The 25,215-nt window shown below is 38.0% G+C and overlaps 1 protein-coding gene across 1 annotated transcript in view; it reads left to right on the plus strand.

Moving 5' to 3' along the window:
* Positions 1 to 420: 420 nt before the first annotated feature.
* The window catches only part of DNAH6 (dynein axonemal heavy chain 6), a 274,144-nt gene continuing 249,349 nt past the window's right edge, over positions 421 to 25,215 (plus strand). Inside the window, exons 1-4 of the mRNA XM_081255033.1 lie at positions 421 to 539; positions 1,772 to 2,004; positions 11,385 to 11,558; positions 15,660 to 15,922. Of these exons, the coding sequence (XP_081111159.1) occupies positions 1,780 to 2,004; positions 11,385 to 11,558; positions 15,660 to 15,922 (662 nt within the window). The 5' untranslated portion in view covers positions 421 to 539; positions 1,772 to 1,779. The remainder of the gene's footprint in view (positions 540 to 1,771; positions 2,005 to 11,384; positions 11,559 to 15,659; positions 15,923 to 25,215) is intronic.

Here is a 25,215-nt window from a genome sequence, read left to right on the forward strand (position 1 = left end):
GGTCGCTCCCTCGGAGAGCGGGACGTGAACTGTCTACGCAGGCACTTGATTCTTCTAACCACAGAAAGTTAGATTAAAGCGAATGCCAAGGCAGCCTTAAGCCTCCCGAGGGGCAACAGAAAAGATTCCTGGAGGAGGAGGGAGGTGCAGTGGGCGTGGGCGGTTGATAAGCGAAGGAACAAACATAAGTAACCAACTCCTTTGGCTGCCTGGCCTTCCAGCCTAGCCCATGAACACTTCCCAGCACGGAGAAGCCGTCAGGTCTAGTGCGAGCTCTCCACCAATCAGTGACGTAAGGAAATTTCCAGAGACAGTCATTGGCTCGACTGCCCGGCACAGTCCTAGACCCAGAGCTGCAGTTGGCTGAGGGGTTGCCGTGGCGACAGGTCGCGCACAGGCGCAGTGAGCCTCAGTGGAGGCCTGGTGGCTGCTAGGCAACGGGAAATATTCTCGCCTTAGAGACAACTTTCTACTCCCAGACCTGCTTTTTCTCTATCTCAGGAGACCCTCTGAGGTGGTTGCTGGTCTAGCCTGACTTGGTGAGTCCTGAGGAATCGAGCTGTGCGGCTCAACTCCGAGGCGGGAGACTCATCATGCTTTTGGAGCACATAAGGAAAGGCTCAGAGGGGCAGAGGCGGCCAATGGAAAGGCATTTTAGTGATACCTACTACCTACCTAGCAACTTAGAGGGCTGGAAACTGAGGAACAGAGCTATCAAGAGACTTGTCCAAGATCACACACGGAGTGGTCAGGTCTGGACCTCTGCTAGTCGGTATGGTAACCACTAGCCACAGGGAGCTAGTCTGAATTGAGATGTGCCCTAAAGGTGAAATACTTTGAAGACGTAGTAACAAAAAATAAACTATCATATTAATAAGTTTTATATTGATTATGTGTTGAAATGATAATATTTTGTACATGTTAAATAAAGAACATTATTATATTAATTTCTTTTTTTGTTTTTGAATGCGGTTACTTGAAAATTTTAAATTGCATAGGAGATTTGCATTATATTTTAGCTGGCCAGTGCTGATCTAGACTAAAACCTGGGCCTGCTGACACCTGGTTCAAGACCTCGTGTGTTGTAATACTGTTTTTAAGGAAAGTATTTCCACCCATCTGGTGGGACCGGAGTGTGAGTGGCGGTGAGGGTACAAGACCGCTACAAAAGGCTCATAGTTCTAGTGTTCTGGGATCTTGTTTATGAATCAGAATCTGCCTTTTCACAAGCTCTTCAAGTGATTCTCATCCACATAAGATCTCCAGAAGCACTGTTTTATGATTTAGCCTTCAACTCTTTTTTCCCTTTATTTGGTTTCTCTGTGAGTACCTAGGCTATATATCTCAGATTACCTACATTAGAATTACCTGCATTTTGAACACTACCCCCACCCCCGGAAATATTTTGCATACTCAAGTGTGAGAAACAATCTCAGTATAATGGCATTTCTCTTCATCCTTCCAAATCTGGACCATTGTGGTCCCCAAATCAGAGGCAGCAACAGCATCACCCAGGAAGTTATTAGAAATGCAGATTCCTGGGTCCCACCCCAGCTATGGGGCTTCTAGAAGGCCAGGCATAGATCCTAATTTTCATTCCTCTGGTTTAGGTCCTCAGTTTGGGAAGAATGGGGTAACTTTGATAGGTTTTCTTTGGTGATAAGCAAATTCAGCTCTCCGTGGTTCTTAAAACCCCTCCGCTTAGCCCTACTTCCCCAATCCTTTTGCTCTACTTTTCATTTTTCTTTTCTTGACCCTAACCCCTCTCCAGGAGTGAAGATGGCTTTTAGTGCCTCAGACAATGAGTTGGACCTGGAAAGTACTGGAGAGCTGATGGAAAACCCTATGCTTACAAGACGGAATAGTATAAAAGCAAAGGGAAGACTGAGTTTTGTAACACCCACAGAAAATGAAGCTGATACACAATTCCTGACATTTAAGCACACTACAAAAGCTCAGGAGAGGACGAGAAAACGACAGCAGCCTATAAAACTAGAGCCTCTGGTAAGTTTGAAAACTAGCATTTTAGCCACTTTTGGCTACAGAGGATGTTGCAAAATTGCTTTGGGGGATGGAAGTAACTTCTAGACTCTTAATTAACAAAGAAGGAATGAAAACCTGAAAGCTAACGCTTGTTTATGAAATTGTAAACACACTTATTTATTCAAAATTATTGAGCTCTAAATACTGTTTGAGGCGATGGGATGCAGTGGTGAACAAAGTTTTCTAGCAGATAAGTTATCTCTAGCATTATGTACAATATGGATACTTAACTATGTAGACTGTAAGGCTCTTTTAGGTACTAGGGTACCATTTGATACTAGGAACTTCAGTAAGAGTAATATGTATAATTACATAATTTTATTATTTTCAAAGTAAATGCCTAGTGTCCTGAAAAATTTTGTACATGTCTGAAAATAGTTTTAAGAATCCATTTATGCCCTTGGATAATTATATATCCATTTAAAAGAGCAGTGAAAGTGCATAAAAAAGTAAAAAGTGAAAGTTCTCACTCGGACCTTCAGACGTTAACTCCTGTTGTTAGTGGTTGCCTTTCAGGCTGTTTTATATGTTTATTCAAATATATATGTGTGTATACATATATATATATATATATATATGTATGTATATGTATGTGTTTGTGTATAAACATATAGCTTTAAAGAAAGATGATACAGTACATACTGATCTTCAAAGTACTGATTTCACTAAAACATATGGAAGTCTTTCCAATTTGTGCATACAGAGGTATCTTTTCTAGCAGCTGCACTGTGTTCTGTTGCATGGATGTGCCATAGTAGAGTACCCATCAATTGTTCTCCTAAAGGGAGTTCTGGTTGTTTCCTTTTCTTTTTGTTGTTGCTATTATTTTGCTATTGCAGATAGTGCTGCATTGAATGACTGCCTTTGTACAGATAAAAATGGATTTTCAGAAGTGGCGTTTTGTCGGTCGTAGACTATGTACATTTTACTTTTGAAAACTATTGCCAACTGTGCTGAAAGGTCTACCTTTGCACCTAGATGTGTAAGAGGTCCTGCTTACCTACATCTTTGCCGAAACTGATGCTATCAGTCCTCTTATGTTTGCTAGACTGATGAGTTAAAACGGCATCACGTTGTTGTTGTGATTTGCATCTTGTTAATGACGTTAATTATATTTCCATTCATTCATTGGCACGTATGTAACGTATTTCGTGGATTCTGTTCATAATCACTGAATCACTGTGCTGTACACCTGATATTAACATGATATTTTAAATCAACTATATTTGAATTAAAAAGATAAATAAATAATAAAAACATATATATACATATATATTATGGACATTAACCCTTATTCCATTGCTTCTCAAATGTAGGTACTGATTCATGCTGGAGGAAAACATTCTTGAAGGTCCATAGTGCTGATTTGTTGTTTTTATTTTAATGTTACTTTATGTGAAACACGGTTAACCTAGGGATTAATTAATAATTTTAATAAACAATTTAACATCTTAAATGCAAAGAAAACTACACAGCCAATTTCAATTCAGATTAACAGAAAATGCAAAGTAACAGATGTTGTGGACACTGAACTTCCATTTACAAGGTGGGTGTGGCACTGCCTGCAGCTGCTCTCTTCTCCAGAGAGCAGGGTGCCTGCACAATGCATTGTGGGGAGTTTTGGGGCCTCTCTACTCTTTTTGTCCCATGGACTTAGTATTAAACCTTTTACACTTGTTTCTTTCTGACGGGTTTACCTTCATGTGGCAAAAGTGTATAATGAACCCTTGATGATTAAAGTAGTTCCATTTGACATCAGTGTGATAAATTTATGTATATTGAATTCAACGCCTACTACATGCCAGGCTCTGAGTCATGCTCTCTGGATACAACAGTGAACAAAGGAGAAAAGATTCCTGTTGACATTCTAGTAATCCTAAATAATTAGACTGAAAAACGTCATCTAATGATAGGTGCTGTTAAGAAAATAATATAGGGAATGTGGTCAAGACAAACGGCAGGCTACTTTAGATTGGGTGACTACAAAGGTCTCCCTGAGGAGGTGTCATCTGAATGAGTCCCAGACTATAGCCTTTATCACCTGCCACACTGTGAACAGACAAGCCTTCAGAGATTACAGTCCCCAGCCCTTGAGCTGCCTCAGCTGATGTCAAGTGCAGCAGAGGCAAGCTGTCCTCACTGAGCTCTGCCTACATGGTAGATTTTTAAGCAAAATAAATGTTGTTGTTGTGCTTTAAGTCACCAAGTTTGGAGCATTTTGTTATGTACTAGGTGATTGGAACAATATAACAAATACATGAATATAGTAGTTCTGCAATATTAAAAATACTAAGGAATAAAGTGAAAATGACATAAACTTCTACCACATGGAGAGAGTAGCTTAGTATTCAAGAGACTAATTTCATGTGTATAGGTACCTGTAGTTTGATTTGTTCTGAGAGTTAGTAATACTATGTATGTTCTTTTTATCATTGCCATCCTTCCCCTCTCCTCCCCTCCCCTTCTTTGTTCTTTTCTCCTCCTCCTATGCCCACCTCCCCACCTTCCTTCTCCTCTCTCTCTTCTTCTCTTCCCTCTTTCTTTCCCTCTCCTACTCTTCTTCTTTTACATTTTTCCTTACCTTCAATTCTCCAATCTCTGACCCCCATTTCTATAGTATCTATCATTAACAACAATCTGATGTACATCCTTTCTTGCTTTTCTCCATGCTCAATTTTATATAAATGGATAAATACACACACAAAAATACATATTTTTACATAATTTGTTATGAATACACAAGATAAAAAGATGTAAATTATAACATCAAAAACATAAAATGTGTAGGGGGGTATAAAATGGAGAGCTTTAGAATGCATTCAAGTTTAAGTTATTATCAACTTAAACCATTACAAATGTAAGTTTTTTTAAGTGAGTCTCATGGTAACTACAAAGCAAAAACCTATAGTAGATACACAGAAGATAATGAGAAAAGAATCTCAGCATGCTACTGAAGAATATTATCAAATCTAAAAGGAAGAGAGCAAGAGAAGAAAAAAGGAGCAAAAGAATCATAAAATAGCCAGAACATAATTCAGAAAATGGCAATAAGTACATACCTATCAATAATTACTTTAAATGTAAATAGACTAAATTCTCCAATCAAAAGACACAGACTAGCTGATTAGATTTTTAAAAATAGACCCATCTATTTTAAATCTCTTATAGACATCTACATGTTGCCTACAAGAGACTCACTAGAGATGTAAGGGTACACACAGATTGAAAGTGAAGGGATGAAAAATGTATTCCATGCAAATAAAACCAAACGAAAGTTGGGGTAGCTATACTTATATCAGACAAAATAGACTTTAAGACAAAGACTCTAATAAGAGACAAGATCATTATATAATGATATAGGGTCAATCCAACAAGAGGATATAATGTTTGTAAATATGAAGCCAATATACGGGCACCTAAATGTATAAAGCAAATACAGATCTAAAGGGACCAAGAGACAGCAATACAATATTAGTAGGGGACTTTAACACCCTTCTTTCATCAATGGAAAAATCATCCAAACTAAAAAATCAATAAGGAAATATTGCCCTTAAATGACAAGTTTGACCTAATGGACTTAAGGAACGTATATAGAAATTCCATGCAAAAGCAACAGAATACACTTTCTTCTCAAGTGCACATGGAACATTCTCCAGGATGGATTATATGTTAGGCAACAGCACAAGTCTTAATAAATTTAAGAAGACTGAAATCATATCAAGCATCTTTTCTGACCACAGTAGTATGAAACTAGAAATCAATTACAAGAAGAAAATTGGAAATTTCACAAATTTTGTCAAAGAAAATTGGGTCAAAGAAGAAACCAAAAGAGAAATTAAAAAATACTTTAAGACAAATGAAAATGGAAATACAACATATCAACACTTATGGGATGCAGCAAAAGTGGTTCTAAGAGGGAATTTCATAGGGATAAATGCCTACATCAAGAAACAAGAAATACCTCAAATAAACAACCTAACTTTACACCTCAAGGAGCTAGAAATGGAAGAACAATCAAAGCCAAAAATGAATAGAAAAAAAGGAAATAACAAAGATCAGAGTGGAAATAAAGGAGATAGACACTGAAAGAACAATAGAAAAGATCAATGAAATTCAATGAAACTAAGAGCTGGTTCTTTGAAAGATAAACAAAATAGACAAAGCTTTAGCTAGACTTACCAAGGGAAAAAAAAAAAGAAAGAGGACTCAAATAAAATCAGAAATGAAATTTTAGACGTTACAACTGATACCACAAAATACAAAGGATCATAAGAGACTGCTATGAACAAATATGTGCCAATAAATTGGACAACCTAAAAGAAATGGATACATTCCTAGCAACATACAACCAACCAAGATTGAATCATGAAGAAATAGAAAACTTGAACAAACTGATTACAGTAAGGAGATTGAATCAGTTATCAAAAACCTCCCAACCAACAAAAGTCCAGGACCAGATGGCTTCACTGGTGAATTTTACCAAACATTAAAGAATTAATACCAATCCTTCTCAAACTCTTCCAAAAAACAGAAGAGGAGGGAACTTCCAAATTCATTTAATAAGGCCAGCATTACCCTGAAGCCAAAACTAGACAAGGATACCACAAGAAAAGAAAATTGCAGGCCAATATCCCTGACAAACATAGATGCAGAAATCCTCAACAAAATATTAGCAAACAGAATTCAATAATAACTTAAAAGGAGCTTACACCATGATCAAGTGGGATTTGTTCCAGGGAAGCAAGGATGGTTCAATATCCACAAATCAATCAGCATGATACACTACATCGACAAAACAAAGGATAAAAATCATATGATCGTCTCGATAGATGCAGTAAAAGCTTTTGATAAAATTCAACATCCATTTATGATAAAAATTCTCAACAAAGTGGATTAAGAGGGTACATACAACAACAAAATAAAGGCCATATATGACAAATCCAAATATAACATAGTATTATGTTAGTATATCACTAACATAATACTCAGCAGTGAAAAGCTGAAAGCTTTTCCTCTAAGATCAGGAACAAGACAAGAATGCCCACTCTCACCACTTTCATTCAACATAGTATTAAAAAATCCTAGCCACAGCACTAGGATAAGACCAGAAAAAAGAGATAAAAGGCAAGAAAAAAGAGATAAAAGGCAAAAAAAGATGGGCTTCCCTGGTGGTGCAGTGGTTGAGAGTACGCCTGCCGATGCAGGGGACATGGGTTCGTGCCCCAGTCCGGGAAGATCCCACATGCCACAGAGTGGCTGGGCCCATGAGCCATGGCCATGGAGCCTGTGTGTGTGGAACCTGTGCTCCGCAATGGGAGAGGCCACAATAGTGAGAGGCCCGCCTACTGCAAAAAAAAAAAAAAAAAAAAAAAAAGGCAAGAAAAAGAGATAAAAGGCATCCAAATTGGAAAGGAAGAAGTAAAACTGTTGCTCTTTGTGAATGACATGGTATTACATATAGAGAACCCTAAAGAGATCACCAAAAAGCTGTTAGAACTCATAAATGAATTCAGTAAATGTGCAGAAAACAAAGTCAAAATACAGAAATCTGTTACATTTCTATACACTAATAATGAACTATCAGAAAGAGAAATTAAGAAAACAATCCCATTTACAATTGCATGAAAAAGCAGGAAATACCTAGGAATAAACATAACCAAGGAGGTGAAAATACCTGTACACTGAAAACTCTAAGATGTTGATAAAAGAAATCAAAGAAGACATAAACGGAAAGAAATCCTGTGCTCATGGATTGGAATAATTAATGTTGCTAAAATGCCGATACTACCCAAAACAATCTACAGATTCAGTGAAATCTCTGTAAGAATTCCAATGATATTTTTCACAGGAATGGAACAAACAATCCTAAAATTGTATGAAACCACAAAAGATCCCAAATAGCCAAAGCAATCTTGAGAAGGAACCATGAAAGATCTTGAATAGTCAAAGCAATTTTGAGAAAGAAGAACAAAGTGGGAGGTATCACGTGTCCTGATTTCAAACTATATTGCAAAGCTATAGTAATCAAAGCAGGATGGTGTTGGCATAAAACAGACACATAGATCAATGAAACAAAATAAAGATTCCCGAAATAAATGCATACATACATGGTCAATTAATTTATGACAAAGGAGCCAGGAATATACAATGGAGAAAGGACAGTCTTTTCAATAAATGGTATTGGGAAAACTGAACAGTCACATGGAAAAATAAAACTGGACCACTAACTTACACCATACACAAAAGCTAACTGAAAATGAATTAAACATTGGAACATAAGACCTGAAACTATAAAACTTCTAGAAGAAAACATAGGTTGTAAGCTTTTTGAGATCAGTCTTGGCAATGATTTTTTTGGATTTGACATCAAAAGCAAAGGTAACAAAAATTAATATACAGAAATCTGTTGCATTTATATATACCAACAATGAAAGACCAGAAAGAGAAATTAAGGAAACAATCCCATTTACCATCACATCAAAAATAATAAAATATCTAGGAATAAACCTACCTAAGGAAGCAAAAGACCAGTACTCTGAAAACTATAAGATGCTGATGAAAGAAATCAAAGATGACATAAACAGATGGAAAGATATACCGTGTTCTTGGGAAGAATCAATATTGTCAAAACGACTACACTACCCAAGGCAATCTACAGATTTAATGCAATCCCTATCCAATTACCAATGGCATTTTTCACAGAACTAAACCCATACACCTATGGTCAATTAACCTACAACAAAGAAGGCAAGACTATACAATAGAGGAAAAACAGTATCCTCAATAAATGGTGCTGGGAATGTAAATTGGTACAGCTCCTATGGAGAACAGTATGGAGGTTCCTTAAAAAACGAAAAATAAAGCTACCATATGATCCTGCAACCCCACTCCTGGGCATATATCTGGAGAAAACCATAATTTAAAAAAATACATGCATCCCAGTGTTCATTGCAGCACTATTTACAATAGCCAAGACATGGAAGCTACCTAAATGTCCATCAACAGATGAATGGATAAAGAAGATGTGGTACATATATACAATGGTATATTACTCAGCCATAAAAAAGAATGAAATAATACCATTTGCAGCAACATGGATGGACCTAGAGATTATCACACTAAGTGAAGTAAGCCAAAGACAAATATCATATAATATCCCTTATACGTGGACTCTCTCTCGCTCTCTCTCTCTCTCTCTCTCTCTCTCTCTCTCTATATATATATATATATATATATATATATATATATATATAGAGAGAGAGAGAGAGAGAGAGAGAGAGAGGGATTTATCTCAGGAATGTAGGGATTTAACCATTTAAAAAGCAATTACTGTAATTCACCATATTACCCCACTGAAAAATAAAAACCATATGATTATATCAATAGATATAGATAAATCCTTTGACACAGACACAACATGTGCCTGTTGCTCATCTGTATTCCTCTTTGAAAAAATGTCTATTCAGTTTTTCTGCCCATTTTTTAATCGAGTTGTTTGTTTTTCTGATGTTGAGTTGTATGAGCTGTTTATATATTACATTCGATATTAATCCCTTATTGGTCATATCATTTGCAAATATTTTCTACTATTCAGTAAGTTGTCTTTTCATTTTGTCTATGTTTTCCCTCACTGTGCAAAAGCTGTTAATTTTAATTAGGTCTCATTTGTTTATTTTTGCTTTTATTTCCTTTACTTTAGGAGACAGATCAAAAAAAAATATTGCTGTGATTTATGTCAGAGGGCTCTGCCTATGTTTTCCTCTAGGAGTTTTATAGTACCCGGTCTTACCTTTAGGTCGTTAATCCATTTTGAGTTTATTTTTGTATACGGTGTTAGAGAATGTCCTAATTTAATTCTTTTATATGTTTCTATCCAGTTTTTCCAGCACCGCTTATTGAAGAGAATGCCTTTTCTCTTTTTGACTATCTTTTTCCAATTTTCCCCCTCCACCCTCCACCCTCTGCCTCTGGTAACTACAAATCTGATCTCTGTTGCTATGATTTTGTTTGTTTTTGAAGTACAATTGACCTGTAAAACTACATTAGTTCCTATTATACAACATAGTGATTCAATATTTGTATACATTTCAAAATGATCACCATGATAAGTCTAGTTACTATCTGTCACCATGCAGAGATATTACATAATTATTGACTATATTCTCCACACTGTACATTTCATACCCATGACTCTTTTATTTTGCAACTGGAAGTTTGTACCTCTTCATCTTCCTCACTTACTTCTTTCCTCCACCCACCCCTCTTACCTCTGGCAACCATCTGTTTGTTCTCTGTATCTATAGCTCTGTTTCTGCCTTGTTGTTTGTTCATTTGTTTTGTTTTCTTTATATTCCACATATAAGTGTAGTCATCTAGTATTTGTCTTTCTCTGTCTGACTTATTTCAATTAGTATAATACCCTTAAGTCTATCCTTGTCACAAATGGAAAAAATTTCATTGTTTTGTATGACTGAGTAGTATTCCATTGTATGTAAATACCACATCTTTATCCATTCATCTATTGATGGGCTCATAGATTGCTTCCATATCTTGGCTGTTGTAAATAATGCTGCAGTGAACATAGAGTGCATATATCTTTTTGATTACTGTTTTCATTTTCTTCAGATAAATACCCTAGGGTGGAATTGCTGGGTTGGTTATATGGTAGTTCTTTTTTAAATTTTTTGAGGAATCGCCATTCTGTTTTCCATAGTGGCTGCACCATTTACATCCCCAATGTTTTCCCTTTTCTCCACATATTTGGCAAAACTTTTTATTTGTTATCTTTTTGATGATAGCCATTCTGACAGGTGTGAGGTGATATCTCATTGTGGTTTTGATTTGCACTTTCCTGATGATTAGAGATGCATTTCCTCTTTGGAAATATGCCTATTCAGATTCTCTGCCCATTTTAAAAGTCAGGTTGTTTGGTTTTGTGATGACCTTCAATTAGTTATGGCTATGGGAAGTGATTAGTGACCTTTGGGTGGAGTGGGAGTTCTGTATGATCCCACGGTAACTGTTGTAGTGAATGGTGGGGGTTTGTATTGGACAATTAGTGAGTATGTGATTTCATGCCTCTGTGTACTTTCTGTTATAATGTCACCCTTAGAAGTATTCATTGGTATTTAAAGGGCAGAATTAATGGAAACCAAGTAGAAAAGTCTTAGTCAAGCAATAGGCCATGGACAATGATGATAGCTGCTAATAATGATTGTGGCTTAACTAGGAAGTTAGTCCAGGAAGGTGATCAATTTCCAACAGAGATAGAGTCCAAAGGTAGTGAAGAACAAGTTCGCATTAATATTTAAAAGATTAACAAGTCTCTTTATTTCCCAAAGCCAGTGCTAAAAGCCTACCAAGATCATAAGAAGCCAGAATACATATATGAGCAGAACCGATACCGGTTAATCACTTCTGGAGTCCTAAAGCCTCCAGGAAGCACTGAAGAAAGAAGTTCTACCAAATCTCTTGTTCAGTTCAAGCATGAAGATTCTGTGAAAAAGAAAAAACAGGTAAGTATTAAAGTACTTAATTGATCTTTTTAATGTTAGTTTCATATAGCATTGCTAACATGCTTTTAACTCATAAAGATAGTGGTAAAATCTTTTTCTCTTAGGTTATGTAATGGATTGGGGGAATACAGTATTTCCCAGTTCTTCCCATTTAAGGAAAATTTGGACAGTGGAGTAAAATCATAAAGGAAAACTTTCAGCATTCATATAGTGTCTTCTGATCTTCTCTAGAAGACATGTTAAAAGAAGACATAATAGTATTTTGAATGTTATTATAACTTCTATGAAATTTTCATCATTATTCCCCCAAATCTTTGAAGACCTTGGTGAAGGGCAATGAAAAAGAAACTGAACCAACTAGAGAGACAACTTTTGTAATTGGTGAGAGTTGTAGAGTGGGGAAGTTGCCTTGCAATGAATAAGTGAATAATAGTTCTGGGGCAAAATCACTAGAGCCTGGCTTTATGTGAACACCTGTAGATAATTAAACAAAAGAACAGCAGTGGAAGAAAATGTGGAGGACACACCCACAATAAAAATACCAATAGAGCCAAGAATTCTCTGAGCTTTTTATTGAGAGGATCTTTCAGTGCTAGTTGTCTGTCTTTCAGGCTTTGGGCTGCAGTGCTAGAAACTGAGAGTTGAGGACAAGCTCTGTCCTCGAGGATTTCAGAATCTGGAGGTGGGAAATGAACAAGTAAACACTTAAGCGCAGTGAGGTGTGATAAGAGCTTTCACTGATCATTTAAAATACAAAATAATGGAGAACTGACCAGAAGGGATGCTTATACCTGGTGGCCAGGGAGACCATCATTGGAAGAACAGCTACCCTAGGGAACTGCGCTAAGCTCGGAGGAATGAGTGGAAAGTTAACAAGGCAGATAAGGTGGGAGAGCTATGGCCTTGGGAGCCATGGGTTTGGGTGAGATTATCCTGAAAGAATATCATATGATAAATTGTATGAAATTGTATAGCTTCAATTAATTTGGTTTCTGTGAAGTAGAAAGAGAGAATGAGATATTTTAAGTGGGGCCAAGAAAGATCTTGTTGTACATTAATTAGCTCATTTGGTATAAAGTGGGTTTCAAGAGCTTGAATTTTAAAAAGAGATTATGCAAACTATTATACATAGGAAGGATTAATAAAACAAGGTCCTACTGTATAGCACAGGCAACTATATTCAATATCCTGTGATAAACCATAATGGAAAAGGATATGAAAAAGAATATATATGTGTAAAACTGAATCACTTTGCTGTACAGCAGAAATTAACACATTATAAGTCAACTATACTTCAATAAAATTTTTAAAAAATAAAAGTGAGAGAGATTGTGTGCACATCTGGGATGAAGGAAGTAGCTGAAAAGTAACAAGTTATAGGTTATGTTTGGCTGTAACTGTAACTAAGTGAAGAATTCAGTAAAGAGTTAGAGGTTGAAGGGAAATGTGGAAGAAAGGGGATATTCTATTTAAAAGGAGAAGGGTATTTATTCTGAGAAGAGGTTCATATTTCTGGGTATTGATTTCTCAGAATGAGTTCAGAATGGAAATGTATCTATGAAGATTTACTGGGAGATGAAGGAAGGAAGGAAGGAAGGGAGGGAGGGAGGAAGGGATGGAGGAAGGAAAGAAGGAAGGAAAGTTGAAGGCTTTGCTTCCGGTAATTAAGAAAGATTGGCTTATCAATTGGACTGGGAATCCACCATAGAGGAATATTATAGATGTTCTACAATTTATGAATAAATGCCTCCTCTATTTCCCTCCCCCAACCACTGCAAAATTCAAACATATGTGACTGTTTAAATTGAATCATATCTTCCCACTGAGTTACATAATTAGAAATAAAATGAAAATGTGTAGGCCTATTGTTGAAGAAACCTTTCACTTAGAATGCAGTACAACTTTTTAAGAGATATAATAAATAAAATAAATGCATTTCCTGTTAAAATATTCATACTCTTGTCTCATAAAAGAGTTAACTACAGCTCTTGTTGAAACATTGGGACAAAGCAATATGTATTTTCTCTGGTTCTGGTATCTGGTTTGGCCTCTTCTTTTATATAAGAAAACAGTACCTTTGTTGCTATCCCTGACCAATAAATGAAAGGAGCATATTTTATCTTTGATGTTAAAGATGTATGTCCTTTAGCTCTGAAATTCCCAGGATTCTCTTCTGAAACTCCTATTCAATGAGGTATTTAATCAGAGATAGAGAATAATGATCCCTATGAATACAAATCTTATGGGGACGTTGTTCCACAGAGCTTATGGTAATAACTCTCTTATAGAAATGGCAACCTCTATTAACTCTGCTAATAGGCAATAAAGATATCATTTCTATATGTACCTCAATTATTCACCAAAGCAGGTCTTCAATGCAGATTCTTTTATCTTAAAGCCAGTCCTGTCAGAGAGACAAAGGGATGAATGCTGGAGTTGATGTCACATTTCCTCAAACACGGTTATCAACCTCCTCGGCAGGAGGAGAAGCCATGTTTGATGCTGTCCCAAGTTTGTTGGGGAGGAGCAAAGGAGTGTGAGTAGCACTGAGAGCAGACAGTGGGGCCCAGGGATTGGAGCAGAGCTCAAGTGTGTGAACATGGTGGGGGCTTAGCCTTGGGGCTCCACACGTGGTCCGGAGCCAGCAGCATCTGCATCTCCTGGGAGCAAGTGAGAAATGCAGAATCTCAGGCTCCACCTCGGATTGGCTGGGAGACTCTGCATTTCAACAGGTTACCCAAGTAATTCACATGCACACTGAAATGTGAGAGGCACTGTCTCCAGAACAAGCAATTAATTGTGAGTTAATAACATATATGCTTATGCTTAGGACCCACAGGGTGGGAAGCATAAGCATATATGTTACTAACTCACAATTGCCTGTTCTGGAGACAGTGCCTCTCACATTTCAGTGTGCATGTGAGGACACATGTACCCCAATGTTCATTGCAGCACTATTTACAATAGCCAGGACATGGAAACAACCTAAATGTCCAATGATAGATGAATGGATAAAGAAGGTGTGGTACATATGTACAATGGAATATTACTCAGCCACAAAAAGGAACGAAATTAGGTCATTTGTAGAGATGTGGATGGACCTAGAGTCTATCATATAGAGTGAAGTAAGCCAGAAAGAGAAAAACAAATATCGTATATTAATGCATATATATGGAATCTAGAAAAATGGTACAGATGAACCTATTTGTAGGGCAGGCATAGAGACGTAGATGTAGAGAACAGACATGTGGACACGGGGAGGAAGGGGAGGGTGGGATGAATTGGGAGATTAGATTTGACATAAATGCACTACCATGTGTAAAATAGATAGCTATTGGAACCTGCTGTATAGCACAAGGAGCTCAGCCCGGTGCTCCTTGATGGCCTAGATGGGCGGGATGGGGGGAGGTGGGATAGAGGTCCAAGAAGGAGGGGATATAGGTATACATATAGCTGATTCACTTCACTGTACAGCAGAAACTAACACAACATTGTAAAACAATTTTACTCCAATAAAAAAATAAAATAAGAGGAGGAAGTTCGAAAATAAAATAACATATATGCTTCTCCAAGGCTATTACATAATACTGATCCCCAATACTCAATGTAACAACCCGTTACATTCATTAAAAATAGTTTAATATGAGTTATGACGACAGCTGTCCAAGATGTCACTCACCGAAAAGCATCAAGATTGTCAGAACAAAGTGGGGCTGGTGGGGGGGTGGGGCCCTGAGGGAAAGGCCACAGTCAGGGGAGATACAGAGCAACTGAGCAAGGGGAGTGGTGGGCTCTCATAAACACCAGGGAGCTGGTAACATTTTGATGTAATAAACATTTAAGTGAAGGGAGAAGAGAAGGCAATGGGAAGTGTTGCTGGGGTGTTTGTGGGAAGGAGATGGACATCTGGGCAAGGAGTACTGAGAGGGAATCTATCACTGCCGATCAATAGTTTGAAAGTTTTCAGTTCAAAAATGCTTTCCTTTAAGCCCTAGACATCTTAGGCAGTGTGGTAATTAGTCCTGGAGGTTAATATTTTGTCACATATATAGTTTTTCCCCCCCCAAAAAACTAATTTTTTCAAAAACTGGCTTTGTTTAGATCCAATGGCCCTCTGCTGAGGCGTTCTCTCCCTCTCCTGCTAAACTGTCACGTATCAGCACTGGAAGAAGAGGCCTCTACAAGATTACTTCCTCAACTTACCCTAAGTACTATTTCCATGACCGGGAAGAAGTCATTAAAGCCAACATTCAAAATCCCTTGCAAATCATTAAAATAGTACGTGAAAATGAACACATTGGATTTCTTTATATGATCTCTGCAGTGCCAAGATCTTCCACTGAGTACGATAGATATAATCTGAAGTGAGTTCTCTTTTATGAAGCAATTTATTTAGCAGTAAAAATTACAAATAAGATTGCAAATGTTATCCATAATCAATTGCATGTTAATGATTGATCTGATAAAATATAAGTTGGGTTATCATCCAATGACAAATGAATCTTAATCACACTTTTATTTTTCCCATTTATCTTTATTTATAGACATTTTATAGATACTGCTGTGTTTCTATGTTTATATTATATTGATATAATTCCATTTATTTTTAATCGGTATTACAAACATATTTTTGATATTTTTTGATTACTGAGAAAAGAAGATAGCAATGTATAAAAAATAGATGATGCTTGATTTTTTTCACATGTCATTTCAGCTTTCCTTAATAGACTAGAAATAAGGGTCTTTTGTAAGTAAAATGAGCTTGATAATTTAGGGTATTTATCTAGATTAATAATACACACACACTCACATATACTCTCTATTATTGCTAAACACACATTTGTTGTTGAAATAATTTGAAGAGTCACCCAAATGTGTGAATTGCTTTAAAATTCAGCACAACAGGTAAAAGGACTTAAAGATGATGCTGACCTTCCTCTGTGGTTGTTTAGTTGGGTTGAATGTTACAGTTGTTGAGATGGTCTTTCCTTGAAGGTGGTTGTAGTTGAGCAATGCCACCAAATTCTTTGAGCTGCCTTCCCCAGTCTCTGCTGCATAGGAAGATAAAAGTTCTTCCTAGGAATTCTCTTCTCCCTTACTCAGCACTGTAGTTTTGATTGAGTCAGATAACACTGAAAACAACTCTCCTGCTGGGGAGGAGAAAAACATTTTAATCAAAATTTTAAATGATAGATTTATTGTAAACCTGAAAGAGCTTAACAGAAGTGAGAAACAATTTGTAGAAGGAAGAGAGATGCTTATGAGAATTATTCAGCAAAATGTATTGAGCACGCAATCTATAGCATGACCATTTCTAGGTGCTAGAGCTATATAGGTTAGTGAATCATCCAGATCAAAATTGCTGCCCTCATGGAGCTCACATTTTAGCAGAGGGAGACAATAATTAATATGATACAGGAGTAAATTATATAGAATGCTAGAATATGCTAAATGTTTTACAAAAAAACAGTGTAGAGTAAAGGGGATTGGAAGTTCTTGGAAAGAGGTTGTTAATATATTGGGGTGGTCAGGGTGGGCCTTATTGAGAAGCTGGCATTTGCACAAAGACTTGAAGGAGAATGAGTGAATTATGTGCTATGGGAAGAGGGGAGAAGAGCTTTCTAGACAGCAGTAAAGTGAATACAAATATCCTAAGGCAGGAGCACATCTGGCATGTTGAAGAACCGAACAGCAGGCTGGTGTGACTACAGTAGAATGAATGAGATGAGAGACCATTGATGGCCTTGCCAGCTATTGTAAAAGCATTAACTTTTACTCTGAGAAAAATGGAGAACCAAGGAAGAATTTCAAGTAGAGAAGTGCCGTGATCTGAATTACATTTTGAAAAGGACCTCTCTGGTTGCTGTGTAGAGAATGGACTTTTGAGGAGCAAGTATTGAAACAGGAAGACCAATTAGAATCCTGTAATTATTCACGTAAGAGATAGACCAGGTGGTAGTGGTGGAGGTGGGGAGAAGTGGGTCAAATTCTGGAAATAATTTGAAGGTTAAGCCAACAGGATTTTTTTTAAAAACTCAACTTTATTTAAATATAATTGACATAATACTATGACCCATTTTAAGTGTAGTTTGATAAGCTTTGCCAAATGTATACATTCATGTAACCACTACCTCAATCAAGAACATTTCTGTCACCTGAAAAATTTCTCATACATACCCTCCACCATGACCACCCCTCCCTGACACCTCAGGCAACCACTAATGTAATTTCTATCACAACATATTGAGTATGCTTTTTTAAAAAGAATTTCACACAGAGGGAATCACAGCTGGCTTTTTGTGTCCAATTTCTCTAGCATAATATTTTTGAGATCCATGTTGTTGCATGAATAACTTTCCTTTCCTTGCTGAGTAGTATTCTATTTTATGAATATACCATAATTTGTTTAGTCATTCAACTGTTGAGGGCTGGGGTTTTTTCTTTTTTGTTTTGTTTTGTTTTTATTGGAGTATAGTTGCTTTACAGTGTTGTGCCAGCTCCTGCTGCACAGTGAAGTGAACCAGCCATATGTATACACATACCCCTCACTTTGGGATTTCCCTCCCATCCAGGTCACCACAGAGCACTGAGTAGACTTCCCCGTGCTATACAGCAGTTCCTCACTAGTTATCTATTTCATACCCAGCGGCATATATATGTTAATCCCAATCTCCCAATTCATCCCACTCCCCCCATTCCCACCCCTGTTGTCCACACATTTGTTCTCTACATCTATGTCTCTATTTCTGCTTTGCAAATAGGTTCATCAGTACCAATTTCTAGATTCCACATATATGTGTTAATATATGATATTTGTTTTTCTCTTTCTGGCTTACTTCACTCTGTATGTCAGTCTCTAGGTCCATCCATTTCTCTACAAATGACACAATTTGTACAAATATACCGCATCTTCTTTATCCATTAATCTGTTGATGGACATTTAGCTTGCCTCCATGTCCTGGCTATTGTAAATAGTGCTGTAATGAACATTGGGGGCATGTGTCTTTTTGCATTATGGTTTCTCTGGGTATATTCCCAGTAGTGGGATTGCTGGGTTATATGGTAGTTCTATTTTTACTTTTTGAAGGAACCTCCATACTGTTCTCCATAGTGGCCGTATCAATTTACATTCCCACCAACAGTGCAAGAGGGTCCCTTTTCTTCACACCCTCTCCAGCATTTATTGTTTGTAGATTTTTTAATGATGGCCATTCTAACTGGTGTGAGGCAATAACTCATTGTAGCTTTAATCTGCATTTCTCTAATAATTAGTGATGTTGACATCTTTTCATGTGTCTCTTGGCCACCTCTATATCTTCTTTGGAGAAATGGTTATTTAGATTTTCTGGCCATTTTTTAATTGGGTTGTTTGTTTTTTTGATATTGAGCTGCAGGAGCTGTTTGTATATTTTCCAGATTAATCCCTTGTCAGTTGCTTCATTTGCAAATATTTTCTCCCATTCTAAGGGTTGTCTTTTCATCTTGTTTATGCTTTCCTTTGCTGTGCAAAACCTTTTGTTATTTGTCCCATTTGTTTATTTTTGTTTTTATTTCCATTTCTCTAGGAGGTGGGTCAAAAAGGATCTTTCTGTGATTTATGTCATATAGTGTTCTGCCTATGTTTTCCTCTAAGAGTTTGATGGTGTCTGGCCTTACATTTAGGTCCTTAATCCATTTTGAGTTTATTTTTGTGTATGGTGTTAGGGAGTGTTCTAACTTCATCCTTTTACATGTAGCTGTCCAATTTTCCGTGCACCACTTATTGAAGAGGCCGTCTTTTCTTCACTGTATATTATTGCCTCCTTTATCGAAGATAATGTGACCATATGTCCATGGGTTTATCTCTGGGCTTTCTATCCTGTTGCATTGATCTATATTTCTCTTTTTGTGCCATACCATACTGCCTTGATTACTGTAGCTTTGTAGTATACTCTGAAGTCAGGGAGCCTGATTTCGTCAGCTCCATTTTTCTATCTCAAGATTACTTTGGCTATTCGAGGTCTTTTGTGTTTCCATACAAATTGTGGAATTTCTTCTTCTAGTTCTGTGAAAAATGCCAGTGGTAGTTTGATAGGCATTGCATTGAATCTGTAGATTGCTTTGGGTAGTAGAGTCATTTTCACAATATTGATTCTTCCAATCCAAGAACATGGTATATCTCTCCATCTGTTTGTATCATCTTTAATTTCTTTCATCAATGTCTTATAATTTTCTGTATATAGGTCTTTTGTCTCCTTAGGTAAGTTTATTCCTAGATATTTTATTCTTTTTGTTGCAATGGTAAATGGGAGTGTTTTCTTCATTTCACTTCAGATTTTTCATCATTAGTTCATAGGAATGCAAGAGATTTCTTTGCTTTAATCTTGTATCCTGCAGCTTTATCAAATTCATTGATTAGCTCTAATAGTTTTCTGGTAACATCTTTAGGATTCTCTATGTATAGTATCATGTCATCTGCTATCAGTGACAGCTTTATTTCTTCTTTTCCAACTTGGGTCACTGTTATTTCTTTTTCTTCTCTGGCTGCTGTGGCTAAAACTTCCAAAACTATGTTGAATAATAGTGGTGAGAGTGGGCAACCTTGTCTTGTTCCTGATCTTAGAGGAAATGTTTTCAGTTTTTCACCATTTAGGACAATGTGGCTGTGGGTTTGTCACATATGGCCTTTATTATGTTGAGGAAAGTTCCCTCTATGCCTACTTTCTGCAGGGTTTTTATCATAAATGGGTGTTGAATTTTGTTGAAAGCTTTCTCTGAATCTATTGAGATGATCATGTGGTTTTTCTCTTTCAATTTGTTAATATGGTGTATCACGTTGATTGATGTGCATATATTGAAGAATTCTTGCATTCCTGGGATAAACCCCACTTGATCATAGTTTATGATCCTTTAAATGTGCTGTTGGATTCTGTTTGCTAGTATTTTGTTGAGGATTTTTGCATCTATGTTCATCAGTGATATTGGCCTGTAGTTTTCTTTCTTTGTGACATCTTTTTCTGTTTTTGGTATCAGAGTGATGGTGCCCTCGTTGAATGAGTTTGGGAGGGTTCTTCCCTCTGCTGTATTTTGGAAGAGTTTAAGAAGGATAGGTGTTAGCTCTTCTCTAAATGTTTGATAGAATTAGCCTGTGGAGCCATCTCGTCTTGGGCTTTTGTTTGTGGGATGATTTTTTTTTTCCTGTGGTACGCAGGCCTTTCACTGCTGTGGCCTCTCCCGTTGTGGAGCACAGGCTCCAGATGCACAGGCTCAGTGGCCACGGCTCATGGGCCCAGCCGCTCCATGGCATGTGGGATCTTCCCAGACCGGGGCACGAACTGGTGTCCCCTGCATCATCAGGCAGACTCCCAACCACTGCGCCGCCAGGGAAGCCCTGTTGGAAGATATTTAATCACAGTTTCAATTTCAGTGCTTGTGGTTGGTCTGTTCATTTATTTTATTTCTTCCTGGTTCAGTCTTGGAAGGTTGTGCATTTCTAACAATTTGTCCATTTCTTCCAGGTTGTCCATTTTATTGGCATAGAGTTGCTTGTAGTAATCGCTCATGATCCTTTGTATTTCTGCAGTGTCAGTTGTTACTTCCCCTTTTTCATTTCTAATTCTATTGATTTGAGTCTTCTCCCTTTTCTTCTTGATAAGTCTGGCTAATGGTTTATCAATTTTGTTTATCCTCTCAAAGAACCAACTTTTAGTTTTACTGATCTTTGCTATTGTTTCCTTCATTTGTTTTTCATTTCTTTCTGACCTGATCTTTATAATTTCTTTCCTTCTGCTAACTTCGGGGTCTTTTGTTCTTCTTTCTCTAAGTGCTTTAGGTGTAAATTTAGGTTGTTTCTTTTAGATGTTTCTTGTTCCTTAAGCTAGGATTGTATTGATATAAACTTCCCTCTTAGAACTGCTTTTGCTGCATCCCATAGGTTTGGGGTTGTTATGTTTTCATTGTCATTTGTTTCTAGGTATTTTTTGATTGCCTCTTTGATTTCTTCAGTGATCTCTTGGTTATTAAGTAGTGTGTTGTTTAGCCTCCATGTGTTTGTATTTCTTACAGATTTTTTCCTGTAATTGATATTTAGTTTCATAGCGTTGTAGTCGGAAAAGATACTTGATATGATTTCAATTTTCTGAAACTTACCGAGGCTTAATTTGTGACCCAAGATATGATCTATCCTGGAGAATGTTCCATGAGCAGTTGAGAAGAATGTGTATTCTGTTGTTTTTGGATGAAATGTCCTATAAATATCAATTAAGTCCATCTTTTTTAATGTATCATTTAAAGCTTGTGTTTCCTTCTTTATTTTCATTTTGGATGATCTGTCCATTGGTTAAAGTGGGGTGTTAAAGTCCCCTACTACGATTGTGTTACTGTCGATTTCCTCTTTTGTGGCTGTTAGTGTTTGTCTTAGGTGTTGAGGTGCTCCTATGTTGGGTGCATGAATATTTACAATTGTTATATTTTCTTCTTGGATTGATCCGTTGATTATTATGTAGTGTCCTTCTTTGTCTCTTGTAATAGTGTTTGTTTTAAAGTCTATTTTGTCTCATATGAGAATTGCTACTCCAGGTTTCTTTTGATTTTTATTTGCATGGAATATCTTTTTCCATCCCCTCACTTTCAGTCTGTACGTGTCCCTAGGTCTGAAGTGGGTCTCTTGTAGACACCATATGTATGGGCTTTTTCTGGTATCCATTCAACCAGTCTATGTCTTTTGGTTGGAGCATTTAATCCATTTACATTTAAGGCAATTATCGATATGTATGTGCTTATTACCATTTTCTTAATTTGGCGGGGTTTATTATTGTAGGACTTTTCGTTCTCTTGTGTTTCCTGCCTAGAGAAGTTCCTTTAGCATTTGTTGTAATGCTGGTTTGGTAGTGCAAAATTCTCTTAGCTTTTGCTTGTCTGTAAAGCTTTTAATTTCTACATCAAATGTGAATGAGATCTTTGCTGGGTAGAGTAATCTTTGTTGTAGTCTTTTCTCCTTCATCATTTTAAACATGTCCTGCCACTCTGGCTTGCAGAGTTTCTGCTGAAAGTTCAGCTGTTAACCTTATGGGGATTCCCTTATGTGTTATGTGTTGTTTTTCCCTTGCTGCTTTTAATATTTGTTGTTTGTATTTAATTTTTGATAGTTTCATTAATATGTATCTTGGTGTGTTTCTCCTTGGATTTATCCTGTATGGGACTGTCTGTCCTTCCTGGATTTTATTAACTATTTCCTTTCCCATATTAGGGACATTTTCAACTATAATCTCTTCAAATATATTCTCAGTCCCTTTCTTTTCTCTTCTTCTTCTGGGACTCCTATAATTCGATTGTTGATGCATTTAATGTTGTCCCAGAGGTCTCTGAGAGTGTCCTCAATTCTTTTCATTCTTTTTTTCTTTATTCTGCTCTGCAGTAGTTATTTCCACTATTTTATCTTCCAGGTCACTTATCCGTTTTTCTGCCTCAGTTATTCTGCCATTGATCCCTTCTAGAGAATTTTTAATTTCATTTATTGTGTTGTTCATCACTGTTTGTTTGCTGTTTAGTTCTTCTAGGTCTTTGTTAAATGTTTCTTGTATTTTCTCCATTCTATTTCCAAGATTTTGGATCATCTTTACTATCAATATTCTGAATTCTTTTTCAGGTAGACCACCTATTTCCTCTTCATTTGTTTGGTCTGGTGGGTTTTTGCCTTGCTCCTTTATCTGCTGTGTGTTTCTCTGTCTTCTCACTTTGCTTAACTTACTGTGTTTTGCGTCTCCTTTTTGCAGGCTGCAGGTTCGTAGTTTCCATTGTTTTTGGTGTCTGTCCCCAGTGGCTAATGTTGTTGCAGTGGGTTTTGTAGGCTTCCTGGTGGAGGGGACTAGTGCCTGCATTCTGGTGGATGAGGCTGGATCTTGCCTTTCTGCTGGGCAGGTCCACGTCTAGTGGTGTGTTTTGCAGTGTCTGTGGCCTTATTATGATTTTAGGAGCCTCTGTGCTAATTGATGGGGTTGTGTTCCTGTCTTGCTAGTTGTTTGGCATAGGGTGTCCTGCACTGTAGCTTGCTGGTCATTGAGTGGAGCTCGGTCTTGGCATTGAGATGGAGATCTCTGGGCAATTTTTGCCGTTTGATATTACGTGGAGTTGGGAGGTGTGTTGTGGACCAGTGTCTTGAACTTGGCTCTCCCACCTCAGTGGCCCAGCCCTGATGCCTGGCTGGAGCACCAAGAGCCTGTCCTCCACACGGCTCAGAATAAAAGGGAGAAAAAAAAAGAAAGAAAGAAAGAAAGAGATAAAATAAAATAATATAAAGTAAAGTAAAATAAAGTTATTAAAATAAAAATTAAAAAATAATTATTAAGAAAAAAATTTTTAAGTAATAATTAAAAAAGAAAAGACAGAACCCTAGGACAAATGGTAAAAACAAAGCTATACAGACAAAATCACACACAGAAGCATACACACACACACTCACAAAAAGAGAAAAAGGGAAAAATATATATATATCGTTGCTCCCAAAGTCCACCTCCTCAATTTGGGATGATTCGTTGTCTGTTCAGGCATTCCACAGATGCAGCGTACATCAAGTTGATTGTGGAGATTTAATCCGCTGCTCCTGAGGCTGCTAGGAGAAATTTCCCTTTCTCTTCTTTATTCGCACAGCTTCCGGGATTCAGCTTTGGATTTGGACCCGCCTCTGCCTGTAGGTCGCCTGAGGGCGTCTGCTCTTCACTCAGACAGGACGGGGTTAAAGGAGCAACTGATTTGGTTGCTCTGGTCCACTCGGGCTGGGAGGAGGGAGGGGTACGGATGCAGGGCAAGCCTGCGGCGGCAGACGCCAGCATAACGTTGCACCAGCCTGAGGTGTGCTGTGTGTTCTCCCGGGGAAGGTGTCCCTGGATCACGGGACCCTGGCAGTGGCGGGCTGCACAGCTTCCCGGGAGGGGAGGTGTGGATAATGACCTGTGCTTGCACACAGGCTTCTTGGTGGCGGCAGCAGCAGCCTTAGCGTCTCATGCCCATCTCTGGGGTCGGTGCTGATAGCCGTATCTCACGCCTGTCTCTGGAGCTCCTTTAAGCGGCACTCTTAATCCCCTCTCCTTGCGCCCCAGAAAACAAAGGGGCAAGAAAACGTCTCTTGTCTCTTCGGCAGCTCCAGACTTTTTCCTGGACTCCCTCCCGGCTAGCCATGGTGCACTAGCCCCCTTCAGGCTGTGTTCACGCAGCCAACCCCAGTCCTCTCCCTGGGATCCAACCGAAGCCCGAGCCTCAGCTCCCAGCCCCAACCCGTCCCGACGGGTGAGCAGACAAGCCTCTCGGGCTGGTGAGTGCCGGTTGGCACCGATCCTCTGTGCGGGAATCTCTCCTCTTTGCCCTCCGCACCCCTGTGGCTGCGCTCTCCTCCGCTACTCTGAAGCTTTCGCCCTCCGCCACCCGCAGTCTCCGCCCGCGAAGGGGCTTCCTAGTGTGTGGACACCTTTCCTCCTTCACGGCTCCCTCCCACTGGCGCAGGTCCCGTCCCTATTCTTTTGTCTCTGTTTTTTCTTTTTTTTTTTTTTGCCTTACCCACGTACGTGGGGGATTTCTTGCCTTTTGGGAGGTCTGGGGTCTTCTGCCAGCGTTCAGTAGGTGTTCTGTAGGAGTTGTTCCACATACAGATGTATTTCTGATGTATTTGTGGGCAGGAAGTTGA

Source organism: Mesoplodon bidens (assembly GCF_964165515.1).
Source record: "Mesoplodon bidens genome assembly, chromosome: 14".
Taxonomy (NCBI): Eukaryota; Metazoa; Chordata; class Mammalia; order Artiodactyla; family Ziphiidae; genus Mesoplodon; species Mesoplodon bidens.